The following is a 10,207-nucleotide window of genomic DNA, read 5'->3' on the forward strand; positions in this document are numbered from 1 at the left end:
GAGAACAAAAATAAAATTTAAACGATCAGAGCAGCTCTGACCAAATGTGGCTGTAGTCCTCCGCTATGACATCATCGCTGCTCGCCTGTGGCGCCATGGTCAGTTTGTGGACGGGGCACCGAACTCAAAACCAACGTTAGCAACTGAGATTAAACATAATTTTTGATAAGCATTGCATTTTAGATGCATATCTGTTGTGTGGGGGAAAAATAGTACGAGTGCCTATAAGATATTGGTAAGTAATGCTCATGTGTTGGCATGCCATTTAACCTGCTTGTAATTAACGAGTCTGCACCGTCGCCATACTGTTGTCCCGCGTTTCTTTTCATTGATCGACTTGACTATCTAGTAGCTGCCGTTTTATGCGGATACAACCCACCGCTAATTGTTGCTTATAGCGTTAGGAAAGTGAATCTAAGTTTTTAATTTGAAAATTTTCACCAAGACCACGCGGACGGACATTGCTGAGTCCTCTTTTGAGTGCGGCCACCTGCTTCTGAGCATGGCAACTTTCACACGCTTGTAATGTAATTGTTTTGACAGAGCCCAAAATTAGCAAAACTGACTAATTGGGTACTTTTTACTATTTTTACAAGCTACCCTGCATTGCTCCCCAATGCCAATGGAAACATGCAGCACTACCAGTTACGGGACTATGAGATGAAGCTTCTTGGAGAGCTACAGAGACAACAAAACAGCGCCCAGTTCTGTGATACACTATTGCAAACTGAGGGTGAGGCCTAGAGTGTAAAATTATTGTTTTTTTTCCAAATGATGTTAATGATGAAATATGTTGATGAAAATTATGCATTAATCCAAAATCCTAGTGTGTAAAAAAACAACAACTTTCCAATGATGAAATATATCGATGAAAATAATGCGTTAATCCTAAATATGTGACATGATTGCTATCCATCTTTCAGGTATCTCGGTGCCCACTCATAGCTGTGTTCTAGCGGCGTTTAGTCCTTACTTCTCTCAGAAGTTGTCAGCCACACCTTCTCCTCCAAATGGGCAGAAACGTCAGATCCAGCTTCAGTCTTTGAAGGCCCACACCCTGTTGAAGCTGGTTGGCCTTCTTTACTCAGGAGAGTTGGAGGTAAAAGGAAGTGTGGAACACAGTGATGTGATGAACGCAGTCCAGAAATTTGGGATTACCCCCCTCATAGAGCGGCAGAGAAATGAGGCTCCAAAGGAGATGGACCCCCAGGAGAATCGGGTCAGGAGTTGCAGTAAATGCGGCATGTTAACAGCTGCTGGCGGGAAGAGTGCTAAATGCAAGACAATGAAAGATTCACTAGCAGATCCTAAGATGGCAGGAATTGGGGAAGATACACATCGTTCGGTGGAGAAGACAAGTTGTGTATCCAATGGGATACAAACTCCGTTAGAAAATCAAAGTGAACCTGTAACCCCAGAGCACATCAAATGTCAACTTCAAAACATCCCATTAAATACTTGCGAGTCAAGTTCACATGAACCCTCTGCATCTGTTGCAAATCCAACGTCAAATGACCAAGTGTTCAGCAATCGGTCCTGCAGTTCCAACAATGACATGTCCTTCTCCCAGAAGCCTCAGAATGAATGTTCTGATTCTACTGGTAGTACTCTTTTGCTGACTCAAACAAAGGACAAGATCAAGACAAGCAGAGATGAAGCTGAGAAGATAACAGAAATTGAAAATGCCAATTCTACAGAAAGGAGGCCTGCATTTGCCAAGATAGCAAAGAAGAACCTGCCCAAGATGAAACTGATGGAGTCAACACAATTATCTGTTAAGGTAAATAGTTTAGGCTCATAGTCAATTTTCCATCACCTTTCAGTATTCAGGTCCAAGTATGTGGAATGACATTGATTACATCTAATTTAATACACGTTTAGTTGAATAAGTATTTCTGCTGGCCTCAACTAAAATGATCACCCACACACAGAGATTCACTTTATTTTTTCCAAATTTGAGGACCACATCCTTTCACGATCCAGAGTGTTAGAAAAAGGGCACAACTTACAAACATACACCCCATAATGATCCCCTGATTATGATAGGCATTCCACAAATGGCTTTTCAGTCACATCATGTTTTTTTTTATTGTGTGTGGTGCCTTCTTTACACATTTATGTCCTCATCAGGAAAAATAATGTACCGTGTTGATATTCTGCTTTGCAGGTGAAACTGAGGAGAAGGAGGTCAAAAGAAAAACTATGGGAGGTTGTGTCTATTCCAGATGAGGATGAGACAATGTCAGGGTTTACCCCTTTACCTCAGGTAAAATACATTATGTAAGAGACTCACTAACTTTGCTTTAGCCTCAAAGTTTTGATTCTAATTTACAAGAATAGCCTTCATCCCTCATTATATGGGTGCGATCGAAGACTCATAATGTTAAGGACCGCTTCCTAGCAGCTTTGATGCAACAATACAGTTTAGTATTTGTGGATAGAATAATAATAAATTTTATTTATAACCCATTTTACATTTGGCACAAAATCTCTAAGTGGTCAAGGAGGGCGCTCCACTGGAACAGCTGTCATCACACTTTTCTTGCATTTTGAGCAAAATTGCGCCACGTTCAGTTCACGTTCATCCAAAATATGAACAAGTTCATGAACTTACGTTCATTGACTAACCCGAACCGTAAACACCAAATAAACGTTTTTCCTCGATTATATGAATTATGAGATTGTTTGCGCCAAAATTGTAATCATGACTAGAATTGAGCAGCCCAAATCTTGATGCATTTCAAAATGATGCATCGTTTTTCTCAGTTTTTTTCTCACTGTGGGACTACTTAATACTTTCAATTTATGTACCGTGTATATAATTTATAATTTCTTTAGATTTGGTCTTATTGGTCATGCCTTTGTAGGACGCCTCCCCAGCTGCAGCCCAGACTTCCATCCATAAACAAGGTGAACCCAGCAACTCCAATAGACTTCCATCCCACCCCAGTACTACATCTGAACGGTCACATCATGTCATTGATTGCACTGCTCCACACCAAAGTGGAACGCTCCAGTCGGCATCTGTTCCACAGCCTCACGGCCTTTCAGAAGAATCTGATGAGCAGATAGAGAAGTTGTTGGAGGACATCATGATGGGTCTGAACATTCTGACTGACTTGGGAAGTCCAGAGGGTGACACGGGGCAAAGTAAGATACTTTCAGCCACCCCTTCAGCTGATTGTCAGAACATTGTGGAACGAAGTGACCAGATACCAACATACACAGGTATGTGCATGCATGCTTTTGTATTTTATTTTTTTTTTTACTTCACACGTGTATTTGTTTAGCTGCTGTCAAATGTTTTGTTTGTTACATATCATAGCCGCAAATAGATTTATGGTGTCATCAATTCACATTTGGATAAGGTGAAATGGGTTAAAAATGTAGAGATTACTGAAGGAAAATGAAAAAAAAAATCTATTTGTAATATTTTGTGTGGGTAGTGTGATGTTGAAAATTAAAATTTTTTGGTACATGGGAATTTTTGGCATCAGTATGGATAAGGGGAAGCGTTAAAGTTGGAATGGTAAAAAAAAATGTAGAAATTACAGATTTTTTTTTTAAATCATACATTTTAAGTATTTTTTTGGTGAGAATTTCAATGTTGAATTTTTCATGTAGGAATTATTGGCAATGGTTGGTGTAAGGCATGAATTGATGAAAAATGTAATTGCAATGTTTTGAATTTCAAAAGCAAAATGCCATTATTTAGGGGCAGTCAGTTAGCAGCAATCCAAAGATTTTTTTTTTAACACAATGCTCTTTTTTCGTATGTTTTTGTGTATAGCTCAGAAACAGCTCAACTCTAAAAGTGAGCCACTTGTTGATCCAAGTAGCATGGAAATCCCAGAGCAACCGTTTAATTTGGATCTCTCATCTGTGAGATCATTGGAGCAAAATTACCGACCAGTCCAGGAGCCGCATCCCTTGTCTTCGTTTTCGTCACCTTGTTTGAACGATTTGCGGCTCCCTAGATGCCTCTCTCCGATTGATCAGTTCACTTCAGCTGAAACTGATGACCTAACCGCGAGCAATTATCAATTGCCTCGCTGTGTGGGACCCTTGCTCATAGAACATTCTGGATTACTTGTTTTTCCAGTTGCTCATAGAGAAGATGAACAGCTCCCTTTATTGAAGACACGTCGAAACTGCTGGCGAAAGCCATTCCTGAAGCAGTTGGAGTCTGAACCACAGCAAAGCCAAAGCTGTAGAACACTACCTTGCATTAGGAACGCCGTGGGGGCGTGTCCAACTGCTGCTGAAAGAAAGTCTTACCCCAAGAAGATAAAGCCAACTTTAATACGTAAAAAAAGTGTCGCTTTGGATGGTATTGCACCTCCTAAAAAAAGGAAAGTGTGCGTGGATTATCCTCAAGATGCCATCGGTTCAAATTGTAATGCATGCCTGAGTACAAAAAAACTGAGTGTTTGCTCAGTTAGTTTGTCACGAAACAATGTCCTGGCAAAAGAAAGAAATATGGCCAAAGGTTCTCCAAAATCACCAACCGTTCTTTCAGTCACACAGAATCAACTGTCAACCACAAGCAATCATGTGAAAGAGAGAACCATAACCGTGGAACCTCCAAAATCTACAAATACAAGCCAAACCCGCATCAAGACCAGGGGCTTCCTGAAAACAACTCAAGTGGCTCCAAGCGACACATGCACACAAAACTTCACCAATGCAAACGCAAAGGTCCCGAGGTTTCCTATCGCATCCAACCAAGTCTGTCTCTTCAAGCCGAAACGTGGCAGACGACCAAAAAACATGAAAGCTCTTTTTTCTCCAAACACCTCTGCTCCAGTCATATCCAAGAGTGAAGACGAGATGAAAATTGAAGAGGAATTGTTCAAGATAGATCAGGAAAAGAGTAATATAATGAAAAGAAAAGGCCCCAAAAATAAGAAAGGAAGGGGAAAGGAGCAGGTGGTTACAATGAGCGCTGCCAAAACTGACAACGATGCGTCCAAACAGAAGATTGCTTTCAGCAAACGGCACAACTTAAAAAAGAAATCAGTTAGCCAAGAAGTTGGTAAAAAACGGCACCACTTAAAAAAGAAATCAGTTAGCCAAGAAGTTGGTAAAAAATGGCACAACTTAAAAAAGAAATCAGTTAGCCAAGAAGTTGGTAAAAAGTCCTTCAATAGAGATGTTCAGAAAGACGTTGTCAGAATTCCGCTTCAGGAAGAAACCTCTGCAAATGTCAATGTTTCCGTTGATGTGAATCACTGTCAAATTCTCAAGCAATCACCAGATGTGAAGGGCAGATTACAAGAACAAGACTCCAAGAGCTCTTTTAGAAAGAGGACCACTTTCTTAACTGCTGAGCATCCTTCTTTGGATGAGGCCAAAGAATCATTTACTCAACATGCTGAGAGGGACCAAGCACAGAAGACCCCCATACAAGGTATGACTGTGCATGTACTTGATGTTGCGCATTTATTTCATTTGGTTCATTTCATTTTAGTGGAAGTCAACATGATGACGAAAACTTACAAGAAAGAAATTTGCATCTACAAGTCCCAATCATTGTTGGGAGTCTGTGTGAAACATGCATGAAAACAGAATACAAGGATTTGAGACATGATATATAATAGGTGTGTCAACAGGGTTTGCGATTAACTTTTTTGTGCTCATACTGACGCACCCAACTTTTTTTCTTGGTTGTGCCAGTCCTAAATTGCATGAATAAGATTCTTTACATATATAAAATTTGTTTTTTTATCACGTGTATTTTGAATAATGTGTCAACATGTCACCCTTATAAATTCAATTATTTTAACACATGTAAAGAGGTTTTTTTTTATTAATATTTTTTATTTGGGGTATATGACAAAAGAAATGACCTACTTGAGTATTAATATCATAATATGATATGATTAATAAGAGAACAAGTGTTAGGACAAGAATGTTTTTTTGACTTCTTCATACTCCCTCTGAATGTATAAATGCTTGTGTTTTTATGTTTAATCAACCAAAAATATAATTCTTGACATTTGACATTAAATTCAGCTTTATGGAGAATTTGTTAACCTGACATATTGGTGTAGTGTGAAGGGGAAAAAAAAAAAAAAAAAAAATATATATATATATATATATGCACGCACGCACGCACACACACACACACATACACACATATAAAGTCACCAGGACGGAAAAAATTTGACAACTTGTTCATTTTTGATTTGCAGGACTAACGCCTGTTGTGATGCCACCTCAAAATAACAACCTAGGTTGCTCTCTTAGTGACAGACATCCATTTCCACAAAATCTAGCATCTTTGGAGCCTACCGTGAACCCCCAAATCAGTACATGCCTGTCTGCTGTCACTGGGTCACCAGTAAACCCAGAATGCAATAAAGAAGATATCATTGAGGTAGACGATATACCCTCTTCCCCAGAAAAGATCATTTTAATCAGCCAGCACGAGTGCATACTTGTTGATGCTGATACTACACCAAGTGAAGAGGACGGAGAAATCGACGTGACGGGCGATGAGTTAGACTGATGTGTGTGTACTTTTTTGGTGTTGTGGTCATTCCTAATGTTCTCTGTTTCTCTCTGGCTTTTACTTATATTTTGTGCCAAAGTCAGATGTCTAATTGAGTGACCATCTTTGTATAATAATTTTTTTCCTGTTGTGTTTCCCTTACCAGTTGATTTCTGCGTAAGATGCCAACAAAAGAATCACACTTATTTTACTTGCAGATTTTCCTAATCTGTTAAAGAAGGTTAAATGTTGCTTTTTTCCCCAGTTGTTTTTTTTTGTGTAAGATGCCAACAAAAGAACCTCGCTTACTTTATTTTTATAACCTGCTAAAGAATTTAAAATGTTGCTTTTTTATGTTGTGTTTAAATTGTTTTGTGTTTAAAAAGTGGATGGCTACTAATATGATTTATAAATCATTTATCAAATTAATATAGAATGTAAAAAAGCCTGTATTTACAAAACCCACTTCTAATAAAATGTGTTATTGATTTCAACATGTTAATTTACGTTTTATCCTGTGTCCCTCTCTTCCTCTCTTTTTTTCAATACAGCATACTGTACAGTACCAGACTGAGAGTACCGCTGCATTGCAGCAGAGGGCGCGCCATTATCCCAACGACTAGGAATTTACCTTTATTGACAGCGGAAGCGGTAACGGAAATAGAATGCACGTGTATGCACAGGACTTGAAGGTTACTCAAACCTCACCGGCAACCTCATTGTCAGAGAGAGTAGGTCAATAAGACGGTCCGTTTACGCTCAGAAAGACTGGCCTGCACTGTAACACGTCATGGACCCCATGAAGGCACAGCAACTGGCGGCGGAGTTGGAGGTGGAGATGATGGCTGATATGTACAACCGGTAAAGTTGGAATAAGCTAACCTCAGCTAGCTTCTGCAGTGGAACCATCGTTTCATTCATCGAAATACTGTTCTCTCGTTTAGCGTTGAGGTGAAAACAATATAAATTATAGTTACTAGCGAAACCAGTGTGCGAGCTTGGAATTACTTCGAAATACGTACTAGATGTCACATTTAAACTAGTGTGGTTCTTGTCACTCAGAGATCCTCGCTTGTTTACGTCAAGCACAATAAAGAAAACTTATTGTTCGGCATTAGTCACATCACCTTAAATTATATATTTATAGGCTCCAATTTAATGAACCAGCTTTTCAGGATTTTTCCAGATTTTCTTTTAAATCAACCAATCCGAAATTCGACGATAAGATTGAGCAATATGTTTATATGAATGTATGAGAAAAGATGTTTGACAAATAGAGTATTTTGCAACAGATGTTCAATGTTGTATTCATTTGTATTTGCTAGACAATGCTATGAAGGTACAAGAGTACCAAAATTAAATGAACTCAATAAATATATAAATCTAGTTAAAATAGCATGTATTAATTAATTTCAATATTTGTTTTATGTTAATATATTTGTTTATATTTTAATAATTATTTGAGAATTTATTTAATTGTACCACTCTTGTTCCTTGTCATGAATTAATTTGATCTGTCATTCTGTCCCATCAAGCTCAATGGGTGGGACTCGCTCTGATCCAGCACCAATTAAATTGTTTGTTGCAGCACAAGCTCCACCTTGAGGTAATTGCAGACGTTTTAGGAAATGCTATGGATTTAGAAATGAACACTCAGGCCAATATGTTTCATGTGCAAAATAATAACATCTTGGACCTCGCAGAAAATATCGACAGGAATATCAGACCCTTAACATGTGACTTGCACAGCGGATGAATTTCTGATAGTTCTCAGATATTATTTCTCCTCTTTCTGAGTAAGATAGACTAAAGAGTTCAAACCTTGAGGATGTTCCCCAGTGCGTCTCCCGTACAACACTGCAACACATGGAGCACATATGACATCACCAACCACAGCCGTTGTAGTGTCATATTTAGTATAAATAAAATTGTTTTGTAGTTTGACGTTTTTAAGAGGCCAACAGAAAGTGCATGAAACATAACCTTCACCATTAAATCCATGGCTTTTCCTAAAATGTCTGTGATTAACTCACAGACATTGAGTTGACGATGGCGCTCTAATGCGCCAAACTGTCACATCATTAAACCTTTAACTTGGATGTTTAAGTAACTTCTTAACGTTTTAACTGCCATTCAAATTGAAAAAGATTAACGATATTAAATATAGCGAAGAAAACACCAATTTTTAACTATAATGACAACTGTCTAATGTAAAGTTGATTTGAGGTGCTTGCGTACTTTGCCTGTCTCTCCAAAATATTACTTGTCACAGAATAGTAAAAAGTTAGCCATGGAAAGTGAAACGTTACTTCAGATGAATAATGGCTCAAATACATTGCATTTCCAGAATGACCAACGCCTGCCACCGAAAGTGTGTGCCGCCACATTACAAAGAGGCAGAGCTGACAAAGGGCGAGTCTGTGTGCCTGGACCGCTGCGTGGCCAAATACCTGGACCTCCACGAGAGGCTAGGACGCAAGCTAACAGAGCTCTCAGTCCAAGATGAGGACATGATGAGGAAAGCAGCTGTCGGCAGCGGATAGTGACGCAGAGACTGGGATTAGATGCCTAAGACTTCCACAAAATATCATGGCAACAAAATCTGCTTGGGTGAACTCTTAAAAACAAGAAGTTTTATTTGAGACGTGTTTGTGGGTGAATGCATCCGAATTTAAGTTCATGTGGGTCCAGTGGGAGAAACCGTTGGCTGCATTTGAGGGTTACATAAAAGGGTCTGAGCACTGTGTACACTTGTATTATGACTTCTTAAAGTACTTCAGAAACAGTCTCAGCAACCTCTCTTGATGCGGACTGATATATTCAACAAAGCCTGGTCCTTCAGGTTGGGTTACTGGAGTATGTATGCATATATTCTTTTTTATTTTTTGTACTTTGACTCAGTCATATGTACATAGATTTTTAAATGCAGTATGTCATAAACAACTGTTACTGTCTTCAGTTCAGGACACTGTACCTTTTTGTTGATCCACTCACAGTTACAATTATACCAATAGTCAACTTTAACCACTGCTAATAGTAATCATGACCCTTTATACATCAGCATGAGAAATTTACCAACAGATTTCTTTGGCGTTAATCCCACAAGGAACGTCGCCTGCCTCTTGGAACTCTCCTGAGACCTTCCATTACATTGTTGTCTACCTTCAAGACAGCCTGCTACACTTGAAGGCCAACTCAAGCTTCTACATTAACACGCGATACTAAACATACTGACCATTTTTATGCCACCCCCTCGGATCATTGTTAAACGACCTTGGGTCCCTTGAAAGACACTGAAGTGGAGCCTTTGAGTTTGTGGCCTGCTCAATAGCAAAAATCAATATAATTGAATGCCGTATAATTACAATGAGAAATAATTATTCTGTGCGATGAATTGTGAACACACACATGCGGTTTAAAGACACTGAGTTATGTACATCGTTGCCCTCCTCGGATAATATAAATACCATTTATATACCATATATACCATTTATCATTCTTGTGCAGATTGTGTCATAAGTGGACCATGTGTTTTCTTTTTTAAAATCCGTTTCATTTTGTGTTATACCTTTATTTTGTCTGTCAGCCGTCCGACTGCATATCGGCGGAACTGCAATGTTATTCCCCCTAACGTGAATAAAGCAAAGTTAGTATGCACTAGCTGAGGCGGATATTGCTGTTATTATTACAACAACCATCGAGGGCAGCCGGGGA

The 10,207-nt window shown here is 38.9% G+C and overlaps 2 protein-coding genes across 3 annotated transcripts; both read left to right on the forward strand.

Annotated features, from left to right (window-relative positions):
- The first annotated feature begins 47 nt into the window (after positions 1–47).
- Positions 48–6,981, forward strand: LOC148398956 (uncharacterized). Of its 2 annotated transcripts, none has more exons than XM_088372988.1 (7): positions 48–235; positions 597–733; positions 924–1,780; positions 2,168–2,266; positions 2,868–3,228; positions 4,103–5,410; positions 6,195–6,981. In XM_088372988.1, the coding sequence occupies exons 2-7, from the start codon at positions 631–633 to the stop codon at positions 6,509–6,511; spliced, it is 3,045 nt and encodes a 1,014-aa protein (XP_088229114.1). In that variant the 5' UTR covers positions 48–235; positions 597–630; the 3' UTR covers positions 6,512–6,981. The 2 variants fall into 2 exon arrangements, with proteins under 2 accessions (XP_088229114.1, XP_088229113.1); XM_088372987.1 differs by having other exon boundaries at positions 49–235; positions 3,791–5,410.
- A 158-nt stretch (positions 6,982–7,139) lies between these two features.
- On the forward strand, positions 7,140–10,153 carry timm10 (translocase of inner mitochondrial membrane 10 homolog (yeast)). The gene is made up of 2 exons (XM_088373856.1): positions 7,140–7,354; positions 8,841–10,153. Exons 1-2 carry the CDS (start codon positions 7,284–7,286, stop codon positions 9,034–9,036), a joined length of 267 nt encoding a protein of 88 aa, XP_088229982.1. The 5' UTR covers positions 7,140–7,283; the 3' UTR covers positions 9,037–10,153.
- The last annotated feature ends 54 nt before the right edge of the window (positions 10,154–10,207 follow it).

Source organism: Syngnathus floridae, chromosome 4 (assembly GCF_059516105.1).
Source record: "Syngnathus floridae isolate MCC-2025c chromosome 4, RoL_Sflo_1.0, whole genome shotgun sequence".
Lineage (NCBI taxonomy): Eukaryota > Metazoa > Chordata > Actinopteri > Syngnathiformes > Syngnathidae > Syngnathus > Syngnathus floridae.

What these genes read in the sequence shown, in the direction of transcription:
- LOC148398956 (XM_088372987.1), top strand. Translation starts at nt 631, where the DNA reads ATGCAGCACTACCAGTTACGGGACTATGAGATGAAGCTTCTTGGAGAG. An exon ending in TACACTATTGCAAACTGAGG is followed by an intron (nt 734 to 923) that starts GTGAGGCCTAGA and finishes TCCATCTTTCAG; the next exon opens with GTATCTCGGTGCCCACTCAT. An exon ending in ACAGAAGACCCCCATACAAG is followed by an intron (nt 5,411 to 6,194) that starts GTATGACTGTGC and finishes TTTGATTTGCAG; the next exon opens with GACTAACGCCTGTTGTGATG.
- timm10 (XM_088373856.1), top strand. Translation starts at nt 7,284, where the DNA reads ATGGACCCCATGAAGGCACAGCAACTGGCGGCGGAGTTGGAGGTGGAG. An exon ending in ATGGCTGATATGTACAACCG is followed by an intron (nt 7,355 to 8,840) that starts GTAAAGTTGGAA and finishes TTGCATTTCCAG; the next exon opens with AATGACCAACGCCTGCCACC.